Source organism: Uloborus diversus, chromosome 2, assembly GCF_026930045.1.
Source record: "Uloborus diversus isolate 005 chromosome 2, Udiv.v.3.1, whole genome shotgun sequence".
NCBI lineage: Eukaryota > Metazoa > Arthropoda > Arachnida > Araneae > Uloboridae > Uloborus > Uloborus diversus.
In genome coordinates, this window is record NC_072732.1 from 60,491,133 (window position 1) to 60,510,259 (window position 19,127).

General features: G+C 32.1%; 2 protein-coding genes across 3 annotated transcripts in view; one reads left to right on the forward strand and one right to left on the reverse strand.

Annotated features, from left to right (window-relative positions):
* Positions 1–15,050, reverse strand: part of LOC129235175 (5'-3' exoribonuclease 2-like) — a 169,485-nt gene extending 154,435 nt beyond the window's left edge. Inside the window, exons 1-4 of the mRNA XM_054868864.1 lie at positions 14,985–15,050; positions 12,485–12,604; positions 5,577–5,704; positions 2,291–2,402 (exon numbers count right to left, since the gene is read on the reverse strand). Of these exons, the coding sequence (XP_054724839.1) occupies positions 2,291–2,402; positions 5,577–5,704; positions 12,485–12,559 (315 nt within the window). The 5' untranslated portion in view covers positions 12,560–12,604; positions 14,985–15,050. The remainder of the gene's footprint in view (positions 1–2,290; positions 2,403–5,576; positions 5,705–12,484; positions 12,605–14,984) is intronic.
* A 229-nt stretch (positions 15,051–15,279) lies between these two features.
* Positions 15,280–19,127, forward strand: part of LOC129217072 (activating signal cointegrator 1 complex subunit 1-like) — a 41,112-nt gene continuing 37,264 nt past the window's right edge. Inside the window, exon 1 of one of the 2 annotated variants that reach the window (XM_054851319.1) lies at positions 15,280–15,446. In XM_054851319.1, coding sequence (XP_054707294.1) covers positions 15,335–15,446 — 112 coding nt within the window. In that variant the 5' untranslated portion in view covers positions 15,280–15,334. Of the gene's footprint in view, positions 15,469–19,127 lie in introns of both variants that reach the window. The other variant, XM_054851320.1, reaches the window with a different exon arrangement.

The following is a 19,127-nucleotide window of genomic DNA, read 5'->3' on the forward strand; positions in this document are numbered from 1 at the left end:
CACCAAAAATTAACAAAATGGAGTAGATTCTGAATACATTCTTAATTTTTGGTGACAAGAAATAAAAATAGAAGTTATTACTAAATATAGAAATACCATATCTCATAGACATAACATTGACGAAAGACAGAGATTAATATGACTGAATCAAAATGAAATGAATTGCGAGCGCAAATGTTTTTATCAGGGCTGCGGAGCTGGAATGAAAAAGAGCCTATCTCCTTGTTTGTGCACTAACTATCAAACAGATATTCATTGCAGATGCTTGACTAATTTAATCCAGTGGTGAATAATCTTTTTTTACCTGCAGGCCACAACTCACATTAATAGGAATCTTGTGGACCAGAACAAATATCAAATTTCTTTATATGATTTAAGTTTTTCTAGATAGCATGGGAAAACAAGGGAAACGAAAGACAATTATAAACCAAAATTACTGTCATTATTACTGCATGCTTAATTTATTGCATCTGTGTTTCAGAAATCAATTTATGACAACTTGATTTCAAAATTAATTTTCTTAATTAATTTCTCACTCTTCATTAATATTAACTCTTATTTACTTATTTCTTTTCTGACTCAAATAATTTCTACTAAAAACAATTATTTTGGCTCATTTTTCAAAAAAATCTCGATTATAACCCCCCCTTCTGAAATTAACAAGTTTTGTTTTGAAAATAGGGGGGGTTACTTTCGGGATTTTACGGTACTAGTATTTTTGGAAGGTTTTAGAATATATTTTTCGTGTTTTACCACTGAATACAACGACGGGGCACACGGTTCAGCTTCAAAGGGCAGATTTGATACGCGGGCTGTAGGTTGAGCACCACTGATTTAATCAATGCTCCCAGTTTATCAGAACATTGGATGGACTATAAATGTGGGCAGTATTGAAATGCAATGGAGCACTATCTCCATTGCATCAGATAATGTTCTCTCCTGTGCGTGCCCGAAAACTCGGTGTTCTTCGAAGAGACGTAGTACAAGACCTAAAATTGTTCATGCACATAATTTTCCTCTAGTGACTGCAGCTGTATAAACTCTCAGGAGGAAAATAATTCTATATGCAAAAACAGGATGGATGAATTCAGCGATTCTGACGATGATACTTCAGAATGAAGAGTTTTCTTCTTGAAAAAAACTATTTTTTGATGTACATGCATAATGTTTTTAACGTACACATGCATAATATTTTAAATGTACATGTACAATATTTTTAATGTATTTAAAATTTGCCTGCCCCTTGCTTGTCAGTTTCACTCCTTTTCATGTATCATTAATGGTCTGTAAAAAAATTATTACACACTATTTTTTTGTGAACATTGGGTTTTCTTCATCTGTAGACACTAAGGATTCAGAAAAACATCACTTTTTGTAGTTCACGAAGTTGGCAAACGAAACCATGTTTTTAAGCATCTTTTATGCCTTCGTCCCACAGCCTATCTGTGAGCTCCAATATTAAAACTAAGTTCTGAACTTGTAAGGATTTCCTTTTAAAAAATAGTTTTTTTGAGCAATTACGATTGCTTATTGTTCTCATTTGAATGTTTTGAATTCCTATCATTTTATTTTCCCACCAGCACCCTCTGTCAGCACCATGCTGCTTCTCTTGCGAAAACCGTCTCCAGGTTGCGTCACTTACTTGCCTACACACACATGCATTCACACTCACGCCTACACACACATACACACACTCATGCCTGTGCACAGACACAAACACACACTCCTACACATACACACACTCATGCCTGCACACAGACACAAACACATTTGCCTACATACACACACACACGAATGCCTACACACACGCGTGTACACACACAGCACTGCATACACAACACGCACACACACGCATACATAACCACACACACATGCGCCTACACACACACACACGCATTCATACACACACATGTTCGTGATTGCAAAAAACATGCTTTGAATTCAAGATGCCAAAAATTCAAATTCATATAATTTTTTTTTTTTTAACTTAACTTAAACAAAAAAAATTGCATGTAAACTTAAATTTGTGTTGGTCACAAAGCAAGCTGTTTTTGTTAGCAACATATCTACAATCTTAATTTAAAAAATAACCAAACATAAAATGTTCAAAAGGAAAAAAGTAAAATCTCATCTAGAAGCAAACAGTATCTACAAAATAGAACATATAAAAAGTGAGCTCAATTAAATTTTAAAATCTTAAATACTTGGAAAGAATCCATATTTATAAGATTGTATTTTTTCCTAATTTTATAATTCTGTGTGGAAAAACAGCAAATATTTAAATACTAACCACTCCATCAATTGCCATGTAAAGAAGTCGCCGAGGTCTAACTATACTAAATATTCTGTCTATGTACTCAAATATTGCGACCATCATTTCTTCTTCATCCTTAGGGGCAGGTCTATACATTAAAAAATAAATATAATTCAAAATAAAAATAATAACAGTTATGTTCCACAACAATAATAAATCAAAAATCAATCCAAATGATTTAACAATTAGGTACCCAAACATATGTTAAATTTTACAATAAATAGACAATCGAAAAATTAAATTTTTGAATTAAAACTATTATTTACCGACAAACATATAAAAAAGAGAAGTTTCTAGTTAAAAAATGAATGTTTTTGAACTGCAAGAAAGTGATGCAAATTACACACACACATACAAAAAAAAAAAAAATATTTACTGAGTTTGTTTTTAACTAGCAGGGCTGCACCTATAACATTTTTTGGATGATGGACCCATACTGATTGATTAAAAAAAAAATTCTTCTCTTATGGCTGATAGCCAGTGTCAGAAAGTTGCTTAAAACCGATGTGACATTTAGAATGATCACCAAAAATTTGCTGCCATCATTTCTCTTTTTGTTTTTTACAAATTAAGCAAGAAATTACAATATTATCAAAGCCTTCGTTGATTAAATATTAATTATTACAAATTAAATAACCATTTTAGAGAAGTTTTGCTCATAGCAACAGAAAGTTGAAAATTGACATTCCCCAACTATAACTAATGCTAATGTTTTATAACATGAAATGAGTAAATCATATCACCTGCAATATTTATGGTTTTTATATTTAAAAAAAACTGATGTAGTAACCCTTTATCATTGGTATGCACAACATATGGTCGGCGAGGTCAAAAGTGGCCTGCAAAGCCTGATGAATTGATCCGTGGCCAGTTCATTTAAAAAAAAGAAAGAAAGAAAGAAAGAAAAGAAAAAGAAAAAAAAGAGAAATAACAATAAAATAGCACAAAAGAATTAATGAACATTTATTGTTTATTAGTCAATTGCAATATTTTAGGGTGCATTTAGTTTGATTTTGCCACTGTTTATCAGCACCATCACAAAAGTCTTACCAGCAGAATTTGTACCTTCACAAAAATGTGGCGAAAATGTCGCCTTTACAAAAATAACAATATAAAACTTCACAATATGTACCTTCACGAAACATAAAATTAAAAATTAGCTCATTTGTAGAAATTTTTTTCAAATGTCGCTACTTTTACAAAAATTCGTTTTAAATTAGAAAGTCAGAAAAATGTGTTGCTCAGCTTAAAAATTTTTATTCATAAGTAGGACTTTTTTGTAGGGTTTTTATAAAACACTACAAAATTCTGTAATTTTCATGATAAACATATTCTGGGGTCAAAGCCCTAAATAGAACTCTGAATGATTACTTAAAAATAATACTTTGAGTCAAATTCCAAAAGCGCTTGCCTTCCTTTTTTCATTATTATTCACAAGAATGTAGGGCTTATTACTTCTACCCAAAACTTCTAAAAGAGACTTCACACACTAAGGTCCCCAGTACCTACCACAACTTGTGCCTTAACCAGTTAGATTGGGCCCTGAAGACAGCTGATTTTTTTATCTAGACCAAAAGCCAAGCAAACCTGGTACAGAATCCCCACAGGTTTTGATTCACTTGGAGGACTTTGCGATCACGACATATTTAACGTCCCCCAGTCACCCTTAACAAACACTGAAGATTTTCGACCGGTTGGCATTGAACCCATGGACCCTCTGGTTATGAGACCAACACTTTACTTCTCAGGCCATCACAGCCTTTCCAAAAGTGACTGTGCAGTAGTTGCGTACCTATTGCTTAGCCCGGTATCATAAACAGTGCAATACTGCGACATCCGTAGCAGGTTTTTGAGGAGATCAGCAACCTATTTCTGAATTGGAAAGTTTTCTTCTTTTTTACTCTTTATTTCGCTTTCTGCAAAGTTCTCAAAGTTAAAACAGAAAAATAAAGTTCAAAGTGAAATAGAAAAAAAAGAAAAACAAAAAAGGCCCCTAAATCTACACAGAAGTCCTCAGTGATTAAAAGGTCAAAAGCACTTGCTCCCGTTGCTGCCTGTGCCTTAGTTTTCTATTTTATTTCGAAGCTTTTAGTCTTTGTTTACTCATAACTTTTCAATTTAGCATTTTTTTTTTCAATCATTTTCTTTTGGTGATTCATAACTAAGTGAAAAGACTAATCTAATGCTGGTCTAACTTGCACACAACTTTTAAATTTTTTAATCTCTATCACAAACTACTGAGAAAAATTCTGCTACTGAGTTACTTAGTAAGATGCCATGCATTCCCAGGCAGGTTAGGCAAAGCATCACAGTAACCACTTCCCCTCGTAGCAGAGTCAACAACACTATAGGCGGTTGAGCTCAAGACTTTGACTTCTCATTGAAAGTTTTACTACTGGGCAAAGATTCTGAGTAAAGGTACATATGTTTATAAGTACACTTATAAAGTTATAATGAGCTCAAGTTTCCGTGAAGGGTGGACACAAGGGAGAGGCTATGAGGGTCATCATCCCCTCCTTGAGCTGAGATGCTGGAACTCTTCCTCGAGAGATTTTCGATACCGAAGTTTCAAAAGCATAATTTTAGAAGATCTTCAAAAATGTTACGAAAAGAGGGCTCTCCCTCAGAATTTGTTCAGAATTTTAGTCTTGAAAACTCAATTGTAGCACATTTCTTATCACTTTAATGGTAGGGAGTGTAACTTTGTACAGGAAGTTTTTCGAAGTTCCATAGAACTGAATTTTATACGATATTAGACGGTGTTCGGGGAATCTTCCCTGAAAAGTTTTTTTAATTGAAGTCCAAAAAAAGCAGTTGCAGGATACCTTTGATGACGTTCAAGTAAGAGAGGGGGTTCAGTATACTGCTCTGGACTTTTTTAAGAATGAAAGTCCCCCCCCCCAAAAAAAAAAAAAAAAAAAAAACTTCAGACGATCTTCTATTATATTAGGGGCGGAAGTATGGGAATTTACAAAAGGGTAAGCATTTGTGTGTGTGTGAAATCAATCACCTCCTCCTTGAATACCTTCTGGATCCACCCTTGGTTTTGATCTTGCCAGATCAAAAGTAAGATACATGCAAACCTATATCTTTTAAAAGTCAGTTTCGTACCATGTTCCAGGAACAAATCCTTTAGATGTAAATTATTTTTAACCAAAAAAGAAAAACATGCCTTACTCAACTCACAGTATAAAATATAAATAATTTTAGTCGGACAAACTTATTCCAAAATAACACAAATTGAAGTTTACAAATACATTACTTGTTCTCAGGATGACAGCATGGATGAATTATGCCATTCATGTCTAAATACAGGTTATCAAAATCAACATCATTTGGATTTGGTTGAGATGAATCAACAGGAATTTTGACACCTCCAACAATTTTTGGCTGAAAAATATACAAATATAAAATTTCATCAACAATTAAATAGCTACAAATATCCTATTAAAAATTTTTATCCTATGCAAATAACGTAAACTCTCTATTATCCATCGAATAGGATGGCAAGGTAACCGCAGATAAGAGAAATCTGTGGTTACTCCGCAAGTAAAAAATGATACTAGTGTCTGCAATAGCTTTTAAAAATCAATAACACTATTTTAGCCTGCTTTCCGAGTAAAAGTCAGAGAAAGAAGAAAAAAGCATTAAAGAAGGCTTAATGTATCTTGAAAATATCGCAAAAAAACAAAAAAAAGTCAAAAATAAAAATAATAATTAAATAAATATCGAAAAATTAAAAATTGGAAAGTAGGGTATTGAAATAGGGGAAAATGTCTGTTGGTCTGTCTGTCCGCCTCCCCCCTAATAACTTTTAAATGAATAGTCCGATTTGAACAATTTTTTTTTTTTTTTTTTTGTCGTTCAAAAGATCTCAGCAAGAACATTTCATTCCTACATTTCACTTTTGGATTTGAACTATTTTTCGTGCAATTTTGAACAGTTCAAAAAATCTTAACAGCACGTAAGGGAAATTCAAGGCAATTACGAACTTAGAGGTGAATTTGCTTCAAAAAAACTTTGTAGGAAAAAGCTTTTGATGAAAAACATGTATATAAATATCTTTTCGATTTGAACAATTTTTCCGTTCAATTTTGAACAGTTCAAATTCTTTAACATTAGCCTATACGGGGAAACTGAAAGTCAACATAGATTCCGCACTTGAAGGCGGATTTACTTCAAACAAATTTTGTTCAAAATAGCTAATGACGACAAACTCCCGACTCCAACTCCGAGAATTTTGGGGCACCTGACTCTGACTCCAACTCCTGTGAACGAGCATCAATCGGACCGACTCCATGACTTGGTCCCTGACTTCCTAGCTTTGGAAAAAATTTACACAAGGAGGAAAAATGACCTACTCCAATTCTTGGATATTCAACTCTGACTCTGATTCCTTTATCCAGGCTTGCCAACCTCGGAGAAACTATTTGAGGAGCATCTGTGGTGATTTTGAGGGGTATTTTGAAATTTTGAGGAGCAGCTCGGTATTTTGTATGAAAAAGTCAATATAAAATAATTAAACCTCTATTCGAAAATTATTTTTGAGCTTTGATAATCATTCTAGAGTAAAAATAATTATTTTTGAATTAATAAAACAGCTTTAAACACTATGTCATGCTTTGAGTAAGCATCTTTAATTTGTTCCTATATTTACATGCCTGTTATAATTAACTAGCAAAATATAATAAAAATAAATAATTTTATTAGAATCTTTGGTAAGCCTGATCAGAATTAAGACCAAACTGGAAATGCAGAGCAAAATAACTAATTAGCGAAGCTGCGGAGTTTTGCAATTTTTACGGAGCAACTCCGCAAAATGCAGAGCAGTTGGCAACCCTGCTTTTTCCCAAAATAAGTCCAACCCAGACTCTGCAAATATTGGCAGATTTGTGGACTCTGAGGCAGTGGCAGCTCGTGCCTTGAAAAAGTGAGAGGGACAGATGAAGAATGCACTTGGGTATACGGGAAAGTAGGCTCGTTTAGTTCTAGACGGAACTTCTTGTTTTTTAAACTGTTTCTGAAAACAATGACAGTGAACAGGGGTAGAAGTGACCGACTTGTCACATATAGGACATTTTCCACAAAAAATATAGGACACATATAGGACACATTATATGAATAATTTTGCTATGAAAAAAGAAATAATACATCTTAACATATAAAAATCAATGTCCTGAGATAACATATATATATATATATATATATATATATATATATATATATATATATATATATATATATATATATATATATATATATATATATCAATTCACAGCCAATACGGCTGAAGCCTCAGACTTGAAATTTGGCAGGCATATCCACATGATTACGAAAGTATCCACTAAGAAAGGATTTTTCGAAATACCAATTAGTTCGGAAGAAATTAATTAAAACCCGTTAATTTCTGTGAAATTAAAACCTGTCATTGAAATTTAAATCCCTTATTTTAAGAGGCTTTCCTCCATTCAAATCATTATTCAGTACTTCATCTCAACTTTTGGTCGATCGCGAATTTTAAATTTGATATTGTTTTTATTTCTCAAGTCAAATAATAATGTTTCTGTCTTTTGCTTTCATTTTTTTCAAAACTAGAAACGAAGTTTTTAAGAGCATCATCATAGGCGGACTATCCTTTTGAATTCAGAAGAGTGCAGTTTCCTGTAAAAGTTTGCTTTGCAAAAACCGTTAATAAGTCACAAGGACAGACATTAAAAGTAGCAGGGATCAATTTAAAGAAGACTTTTTTTTTCACACGGCCAATTTTATGTAACTTGCTCCAAAGTCTGTTCATCAAGCAGCTTAATAATTTTAGCACCAGAAAAAAAAAACCTAAAAATGTGTTATACAAAGAAGTTCTTGCTTAAACATAGGTATAACAATAAAATGTGGATGACCTGTGTTTGCAAAGATAATACTTTAAAAGGATCGTTAATAATAGTTAAAGATTGGTTAAGTACAAGAGCATATACATAAGGAGTCCAGGGGCCCCGGGATCCTCCCAAAATTAGAAAAAAAATATAGGTACTAATAAGTAATTATTACAGGGGATTTTCGAAACTAGGTGCCCCAAACACTGTTAACCCTTCAGGGGTCTGGCCAGAGGATATTTGGGTCCGTTAACGGACCCTTCACAAAAATCCGATCAACCAAAACGGACCTTTCACAAAATCCCCATCAAACAAAACGGACATTTCACAAAATCCCGATCAAACAAAACGGACCTTTCACAAAATCCTGATCAACCAAAACGGACCCTTCACAAAATTCTGATAAACAAGAATGGATCTTTCACGAGTAGTTTATTGAAAGAGCAAATCTGAAAGCAAAATAACGCATATTTCTGTGGTTAAAACCGATAATTTTTGGAACCTTTTTTTTTGAAGTCAAATTAGAAGGATCAGCTTATACAAAATCTGCTAATTTTGCAAAAAAAAAATTGTCACTCTTGGGATGCTCCTGCAAGGGATAAATAATTGCTACTGCCAGATAAATATAATGTTTGATGTTTGTTTCTTGGAAAGAAATTAACAGCTGAAAATAAGTTTAGTCTTAAATAATTTTGTTTGTTTGTTTTATCACAGCTAATTAGCAGCGGTGTCGTAAACTTTTCTGAAAATGCGTTGGTAAGCACTTTTCTCCCCGCTCATGATTTAATGAACAACAATAATAATAATAATATGTATCTGCGAAATTAACTTAGAACTGCAAAGGGATAGTAAGGGTTGGGAAAAAATATGATCGCTTCAGATAGGGTTACCAACTTCAAAATTATCGCCATTTAGCGTCTTATGTTAAACCTACTTGATTAGAAAATATTCTCATCATTTTACCAGCTTGTCAATATTTGCGTTCTTATGTTGCAGTGCGATGTTTAACTGTTTTTTTTTGGGGGGGGGGGGGGGGGGGAGAAAATTATATGGGTTTGATTTTTCGATGCTAACAAGGATGAATAACTTTAAATAAACTGTTTTACTTGCAGTTTTTTTTTCTTTAAATGTCTACATTTTGAAAAATACAATCTTTTAACATCCGATATAAGAATCATATTTTGTTCTTTTTTCAAGCTAACTTCGCTTTATTAGGATGCAAATAAATGAAAAGTCTCTATTTTTGTTGGAACACGCATTTCAAGTTTTTAAAAGCAAAATTCCATTTTCTTTGAGTCAAAAATTAAAATGCTGAATTTATGGTTTAATTTTATTTTTGCTTCAACTGTGTCCACAGATATTAATGATATTGTAACGGATTCGGTGTGACTTCCACTTTCTTGAAATGAAGACACAGTTCTTGATAAAAGCACAGGAAATTTATTTACACTATGTACAGGAAAGATCGTCAACAACGGCTAAATTATTCATCAGCAATTAAGCAACTATCACACAACACCGTAAACTCAACGTTTACACACGTATTTACTTCCAAATACGAAAACAACACAGCGAAATGCCTCACAATAAACAGAGCAAAAACGCTCTCAGTTCGAAATCTCAATCGAAACTATCCTTTCTATCACGCGGGACGCCTCTATAAACATCGAAGAAGTTTCCACAACATTCTTACTGCTTCCCAAAATGCGTAGACCATTATCAAATTTTATCAATGAAAAGAAAAGGAAATAGGGGGTCGTATACTTCAGCCGAATGAAAAGGGGTTGTATATTCATTACGGGAAACTGATTACAGGTTACGTTACTACAATAATTACTATTTACAGGATTTGTAACAATATGTTTATCATAGGACTCTAAAATGCAATTTAAAAATAATTTTATCAAAAATATTTCTTTTAAAAGCCGTTTTTATACCTTTGATGCCTTCACTTTGAGAATTGCGATCTCTTTGCATCCGCTATGGGAATTCGATTTTTTGAATTTTTGATGTTTAATACGCTTTGTTAAGAAGTAAACAAATAAAATCTCTTTTTATTTTTGTTAAAATCACGGAATTTATAAATTTTAAACGAAATTCTGTGCTTTTTAAGAGTGTCTTGGGTCAAAAAGTTGAACGCTGACCCCCCCCCCCCTCGTCTGCATTTTATTTATTTATTTATTCTGTTACAATTATTTTAAATGCTGTACAGAAATATTATTAGTATAACTTAACATATTGTAGAATGATAGATAAATATTGCTACTTAATGGAACGATGCCCCCCCCCCCCCCCGCCAAATACTAGAAAACACCCCAGAATGATATTCTCAACATAGAAGAGGAAAACACTCTACTTTAAGTTTAAATGATGCAGTTTGTGCCCGCTCTAAATTCCAAAATTTCGATTTAACATTTCTTTTTTGCGAAATTATTTGATTTTTCACAAAATTAATTCACTTTTCACAAAATTATTTTATTTTTCACAAAAAACGGACCCTGTGAAAAATCCTGGACAGACCCCTGCCCTTGCTAATTCCATTACCGGAGCAATGCCGGGTACGGGAATGCTAGTATCATATATTATTTAGTTATTCTTACCAATGTTTTTGTTTCAAAAAAAAAAAAAACTCAAACAAAATTATAACTTACATCTCAAATGACTTTCCTGTAGTTGAAAGAATAATTTTTGAAAAAAGTGTACTTTATAGACTAAATAACTGAACAAAATTTAAACAAAGCTGATTTTTATTTTTATTCCTCACTCATGACCCAAGTACAAATTTCACTATTATTTGATTTTATATCTAAACAGAACCTTTTACCACTTCTAATAAGAACAAACAGAGCTTGAGGATGTTCCTCCTGACGTTTTTCAGAGTTTTCTTTACGCTTGAATGTTTTAGCATGCTGCCTCAAATGGTTGCAAAATGACAAACAGTTGCAAAAATGGCAAAAAGCGGTAAAATCATCTTTTCCTTTAGTGCACATGCACCAAAAGTTGTACAATTAATGTCCTCCTGGTTCGACCACTCCACACGAAATTGTGTTAAGCGATGTGATTTCGCAATTATAATTCCACTTAATACAACAAACTACGTTTTAACGTCATAAGGAATGATCCCAAAATTTTACAAAAAGAAAAGATTGCAAAAAGAATATTAGAAAATTCCAATTAGAAAATGCACTGAACACAAAAATATACCAACGATTTGATTTATGGTAACACACATTGGGATATATAGCTATTCTCAGCGGAGAAGGTTTTACCTCTAATAATCCACAACCTTCTTCCATATTTTATTTCCAGGACAATACACATGAAAGATGTACATTACATAGGAATAAAAGAACACTCATGGCTACAGACGGGAATCGAACCTGCGCCTCTCTGCTTACAAAGCAAGTTGGCGAAACCACACGGCCACCAAGGCCCCTATACCAACAAAAACGAAAACCCATGATGAAAAACAAAACAAACGGCTGTTGCCCCCCAAACGCAAAATTCTAAAACCAACTTCAGACTTAGTTCTCGAAACTCCACCAACTATAGAGTGATGTCACATTGCTGTAGCCAATGAGAGAAGATGCCTGTTGCAGGATTTAGTCAGTTGCGTTTTTTAATTTGAAATTCGTTTGGGCACGTACTTTCAGCGAAAAATCCGATATCAGAAAGTTTATTTACTGTTCTTTTTAAAAGATATATAGGGTAAAAAAAGGAAATATAGAAAATATAGGACATTTTTGAAAAATATAGAAAATACAGGACAATGTTGCTTTTTTTGAAGGATATATAGGACTACTTCGACCCCTGAGTGAATCTAAAAAAATGTAAAAGCTAAAAAAGGATCCCTCATTATTACAAATGAACTAAACATACACAAGCAAATCCTGCTAACAGATTGACTGAAAGCTATTTCAAGCTGCATTACATTCATAATGTATAGAGGAGGGAAATTTTTTCAAACAAAACTGGCCTGATCATTTGTCTAGGCACAAAAGTAGTCACATGTATGTTTAAAAATCTGAACTAGCCAGGCTTCGATGACCTTGGAAGGTTTGATATCATTGGAGAGGAGGGGGAAGAAAGAAATAAGACTATCTAGAAAATAGATTTTTCACTTGCAGAGTTAAAATGGGTTAATTATTTACATTCAGTTAATCACTGGCAAAAAAGAATCAAAATTGTGAAAGACTGTGGATAATCAAGAGTTTACTATATTATTTTTTTTACAGCTTCTCTAAACTGCTGCATTCTGTACATAGCCAGAAAAAAAAAGATGATGCTTGATCAATCTTACCTTTTCTTCAATGCAATGAACAACTATTGAAGGGTATTTTCGACTAAGCCAGCGAAAAAATGCTGGAACTCCCATATTTAGCTACTTGCTGTATTCAATTTTGCTGAATTTTGTTTGTTTCTGAAAAAAGAAAAACTGTTTTAACAATGGTTTAATAGTAATTATGACATGAATAATAACATCAAGATTAGGTTATTGATGCTGTTATTGATTAGGTTATCATGAATAATAACACAAGATTAGGCCAAGACAACCTTTTGGCTAATTTAGTTAATTCTAAGAGCAGAATATTTTTAATGTAATGTGTAACATATTATTGCTCAACACAAAAAAGCTGAAAGTTCTTTTGATGAACTCGTTAATTAGTTGGATCTGTTTTATTGAGTGAAAAGAAGAAGATGCAGAGTAGAATTCTGTGATTCTGAGAACACAAACTTGCAGAAATTTTAATTCAAAAATCACACCTGGTAATTTCTACTTTTCTGAAACGGCAACTCTAAAAAATTAAAATTCGAAATTGGACATGTCACGACCAGGGCTTGGTGCTATACATCAATAAACATGAACATACAGGGGGACAAGAAATAACTTAGATACACATAATAAACCATAACTTTAATGCTAATAAAGATATTAAGACCAAACTTCAAAATAAATATGAATACATTACTTCGTCTAATATATTTACAAATTTTCAAAGTGGCTACCTTTAGGAATATCATAAAAATCCTGAAAAATGCTTCTAAAAATAGCAAGAAATGCTCTTATAAAAATGTAAACAGTGCACCTAATTAAATGTCTCTTACGTTTAAACAAAAATTTCAATCTGAAAGATCACTCCACCCAAAGTTTATATTTAATTGTATTAAAAAGACATATTAAGAAAAATTGAGATAAAATGTTCATTAACATTTGAAACAGATATTTAATGCTACAATAAGGAAAGACTTTAGGAAGGAAGCAAAAGTTGGAAGAATTTCTTTCAACATTCAGATTTTTTCTAGGAAACTGTTGTATAACTCAGTTGAATATAAGATAGTTTTATAATGAGTTTGTTCTTCAAATGAATTTATGAGAGCAACATATGGTGCTAATAAGAAGGTTGCAGAAGATATTGAGAGTTATAAAATGTGAAAGGCAAAAATATTATTAAAGAAATTCATAAAAAATGACCAGGCATTGCCTTTTCTTAATAAGATTTCTATTACAGACTATACTTGCTAGCAATCAACTAAACCTCTGGTCAGTGGTGAATTCATCATGTTAAAAATGGAAGCGAATGTAATAATATGTTTCTCACTTTTTTAATGGACTAAGGTGCTCCAAAACCTGTAAATCCGCTACTACCCTTGGTCATATTGTAACTGTCATACATAAAGATATAGATTTCTCATATGTAAGCAAAGCCATCTTAATTTAGGAGGATCAAATTCATAAATAAATGTAAATAAATGGAATGTTCAACTATGACCGTGATTAACGATGAATTTTCAATTGAAGGTTCACCTATATTTTAGCTGGAAATTAGTTCGGAAAAAATAATAATTCACATTCTAATTTCTTTGGAATATTGGGACAAGTTTTATCTGATGAAGAAGAATCAGGAGTTTTGGGATATTCAACTCTAATATGTACAAGCATTTATTTGCTCTTATATTAGAGAATTTATGTTGATTAAAATTTGAATCTATACCAATAATTTCTGTGTACATCTGTCTGTAACGATACCTCCTCTGGACTGGCAATGTCAGTCAGGTAAATACAGGTACCGCTAGGGTATATCCCCCTTGTACAATACATTAAACTTTTAGTCAAATAACATATTGCATATGTTCTCAGAGACCAACCAGTTAATCCGTCCGCACCGTGTTAACTAACCAGGTTCTATTAGTTGCCTGGTTAGACGAGTGTGTTTGAAAATATTCTACGGGCACTCACTTCATTAACCATTGACATTATCAAATGTCATGAAATCAACTGACTAGGTTAACTGGTTGCTTCTCTCATTCGAACATACCTACTCATTGACTCATTTCCCTTATAAAAATGCTCACTTTAAAATTCAGAGGAACAAGAACGATTCAGGTAAAGTATACATTCAAGATACATTTAGTTATTATCAGTGACATAAACACATATTTTTTGGAGGGAATTATTTTTACGCAAGTTTCAAAACTCTCAATATTGCATCTGATCGTTTGTTAAAACAATCATTTTTAACGATTAATTATTATAAGGAGGAGTAAAAAAATATTTTATATTCTATTTGATTTTCTTGCAATTAATAGGAGGTACACATATAATATTGTATACGATAATTCAGTTAGAAATTTGGAAGCGAATGGTGTAATGAAGTTTTTTTCTAGGTACCGACAAAATTCATACGGCGAGTAGACAATTTAGAAAAGAAATTTTACGAAAAATGAAACCAAATGAAGAAACATTTTTATTCTTCAAAAAGAATTTGAAGTTTATTACTAGCATAAAATAAAATTTTCACCTTTTCCTTTTTCTTTTTTTTAGTTTGAAAATTGAAAATGACAACAATTACTAACCTCTCAAACACACAGCTTAGAGAAAGAAAAAATATATGGCGCAGTTGTAAGAGTGAGAAAATAAACTTTTTCTTGTTTATACCCTTTCTAAAGTGTTTTAATGCCAATTTTAATCACTATTACAGTGATTAGACGCAGTTGTGAGCATTATTTTGTACGAAATTATGTTGCACTAGTCTTCATAAATACCGGTGAGGAGGAACGTTTCAACAGCTTATCTCTTTTGCCTTCTCTGAGCAATGAAGTCGAATGAAAAAGAAACTTTATTCATGATTGCCGTCGGTAGACTTTTAAAATGGATGTTTTGAATACAGAACTTGTTTGGATTGACACGAGATGTTACAGAAAATTTCCTGTGCGAGATAGTCTATCGAAAAAACCTTACGAAGAAGAAGATGATTATCAAAGTAACTTGTTATATTTCAAAAAGTAAAATCTATGACAAGTTTTTGCTAATATTAAAAGTCAACTGTACTGTAACATTCCTTCAGGAAGTTCCATTTGCTCAACATTTTGTATTTATTTATTTATTTATTTTTCTAATTCACTGGACATGGACAGTAATATTTTAAAGAAATGTATTCGTTCAATCCTCTCAACAATTGTATATAAATCTGGTTTGAGCAATAATATGAATTAGATTCAGAGGCTCACTTTGCTTTTGAATTTTCAGACAAACTGCTCAAATTGTTTTTAAACTAAGACCTACCTTACTTCAAAACCATTGTTTATTTTTGCCAAAATATGGCCAAACATTATCTTCATTCTTCATTTCTTTTTTTTAATTATCTTTCCACTTTGACCCCTTGTCGCAGCTTTCAGTTATAGGATTAGATATGTAAGCTTAGCTGCTCTTTCAGGTGCTAAATGCTTTCTTTTATGAACTGGAGATTTTAAAACCTGAAATGTCTTTCAGTTACTTCAGATATTCCTGGTACCAGGTGCACTTAAAATCTTGCAAAGCCACTTCAACTGTAAAATTGGCTCCACACAAACTTTATGTGCCACCATACTATACTAATGGATTCATAATGTTCTATCTTCCCAAACCTTAGCCCAGGTTCTGCCCCCAGGGTTAGACGACGAGGACCTATGCTATCACCTAAGGAGGTAAATTTCAAAATAGCAAATTGAAAAGAGGCCAAAAAAAAAATTGGAAACTAAAATTTGTTCCTTAGTTGTTTTTTTTTTTCTTTTGTCTCACAGAATACATGAGAGTATGCTCAATAATTTAAAATATCTATTAAGACAAGCGGGCAGCACTTGTGAACATCGCCTGGAGTGGCAAAACTATTAGGGCTGGCTCTCCCTTAGCCTAGTTTTCATTACAGTGAACATAATAAGTCATCAGTTAAAGACTGATCTAATTTAGTATGTTACTCAACTTCATAAATAAAGGCTAAACCATCAAGTTTGTCAAATGATTTTTAAACCACATTATTTTCATCATTGGGTTTTAAATTTCGATTAAAACCAATGCCAACAACATAACCAATAACTTTTCTTTTTCCAACTTCTTCTAAACTTTTTAGCAGAATGCCTTTTCTTTTTGTTAAGAGGACATTGAAAGCTATTCTAACAGTGTAAATTGCTGAATTACAAATGCAAATGTCATGACCAACAACAGGCACTGGGCCCAGCTAGGTTGATCCTAGTTAGTTTATAAGTCCCCAATGAAGATTGACGGCTCTCTTAAATCTACCTACCCTCTTGTTCATTACTGCCTTATCCAGTGAGCTGTTCCAATTGCCTACGACCTTACTTAAGTATGTAGTTTTTCTTAATTTCCTGGGTTGCCTGAGATTTGAATAGCTTAAAACAATGACTCCTTGTCCAACTTTCTGTGCAAAAATTTAACCCGTGGGCAGTTCTCAAAAGGTGGGAGCAAACACAGCCTCAACTTTGAAGCTTCAACAGCAAATAACTTTCATTTTAATTAACTCAAAAATTTGTGAGTTAAATTATAATACTGTATAGAGACAAGAATTGATATAAATTATGGAAAAAATGCTCTTCTAATACCCTTAAAAAAATATTTTCTTTGCTAAAAGGCACAATTTTGGACATACCAAAACGTTAACTGAGCAAATGTACCATTAAAAAAAAATTTTTTTTAATTATTTCAATACGTTTCAAAAAAAAAAAAAAAATAAAGGTATGAATCTAATACTGAATATTTTTTTATTGATATTTTACACAAATAACAAAAGTAAAGACAGATTATTTACTTTGTAAACGATTTTAGAAAAAAGTATGTTTGAAATTTGATGCATGTCCAAAAATTACGATCTTTACAATGCTATTGTTTGATAACTAAGTATATGTTTTTGTTTTAAAGGTATTTATCGATCCTCAGAATCAATTTTTAATTGTTTAAAAGTGTTTTCATAATCTTTTATGCGGTATCTTAGAAGAAAAATAATTTTTCTTAAACGTACATGTGAGATGTCCAAATGGCGTTACGATCTTGACGCCGATAATTCTGCCCGTTTATTCATAATTTTTGATGATCCACTGTCTTCTAACCTCAATAAAAAAGGTTATTATAATGTTATCTTCTTTAATCCATTGGTATTTTGCATAATTAATACGATACACATTGAACAATACATGTAGAAACATGGATGGTTATGATCGTAGCGAAAGCCATTTTGCGCTAAAATCGCCAAAGCAAACCTCCGTTGGCAAAAACACAGTATACGATAAGCTAAAGGTTACCAGAGGGGAATTCCAGTTTGACAAATGTAGTTTATCGACAGTTGCACCAGTTTTGGCGACTTTATCATCTGTGCTAGCATTTTTTTTCCCCCGCATTTATTATTTTAGAAATTTTTTTTTTCTCTTCTTTCTTTTGGAAACATAATTTAACGATCTCCGAATAGAAATACGAATTTCTTTTTTCAATAATTTTTTTAGACATCGTTTTAATTCTTATGACATCAGAAAAAATATTCATTATTAAAACTGATGTCACTTTTTACATTTGTATTATTTTTAATTTGAAGCTTTTTTTAACCTTTCATCAACTTCTTCAAAATCATTCCAAAACTTTATTATATGTAAAGAGCAGTATGTATAGCCATTCAAGTACTTCATTAATATCCTCTTTATTATTAAATTGCAAAATTCAAAAAGTAGTAAATAAAATTTTCATTGGAAAATCAGATTAACAATTGTCAAAAATGGTGAAACTTACATTATGATGATGTCCAAAATCCGTTACCTACAGGACAACAATGTCCAAAATCTGTTACTTACAGACTGCTGATTTAATTTGCTGAATCACAATTTTTACAATTACCTGCTGTCTTTTCATGTTCTTATATTATGTTCTAGGTATGCATACTGTAGAATAAAAGCAAAATTTATGTCAAACTTGAAAATTTTTGAAATTGCTCAAAGTTAACTTTTTTGTTCTCACCTTTTGAGAACTGCCCCCGTTAACATCTTTCATTTTCATAAATTTAAAGTTGAATCATGTTTCCTCTGATTCTTCTTTCTATTCTATACATATTAAGCTTTTTAGTCTGGTTTCATAATGTCTAAAAGTCCCCTTTGCAATAAAAAAATTCTTTCTTGAGACAAGGAGACCAAAAACTGAATAGCATTCTCCAAATGATGTCTGACCAAACTTTTATGTAAAGGCAGAAGAACCTTCTTAGATTTGTTTGAAATAGATTCATTGATAAACCCAAGCATTCTATTGGATTTGTTATTTGAAATTAGGGATGTGTCGATCATGAACAAACGAGTCTGACCGACTCCTTAACCCTTTATTTACCGACGGTACTCTAAAGTACCTTCAGTTTCAACTTTTTTATGAATTAAAATTATTTTCAACAGATAAAATAAGTATCAACTTTCTTAATATCTCAGAAAAAAATATTCTATTTTTCGGCATTAACCAAAATTTCTTGATGTTTGTTGAATACATTCATTATTAGCTGTCCTTGATGAGTGAATAACCTTGAAAATGACAATACAGAATATTATAAAAGGATTTCATTTAAATTGTCCATTAAACATGACAAGTATAGATAAAAATGAGTGAAACTTTCAGTGTCTGATAATGAGATACATTTTTTTGT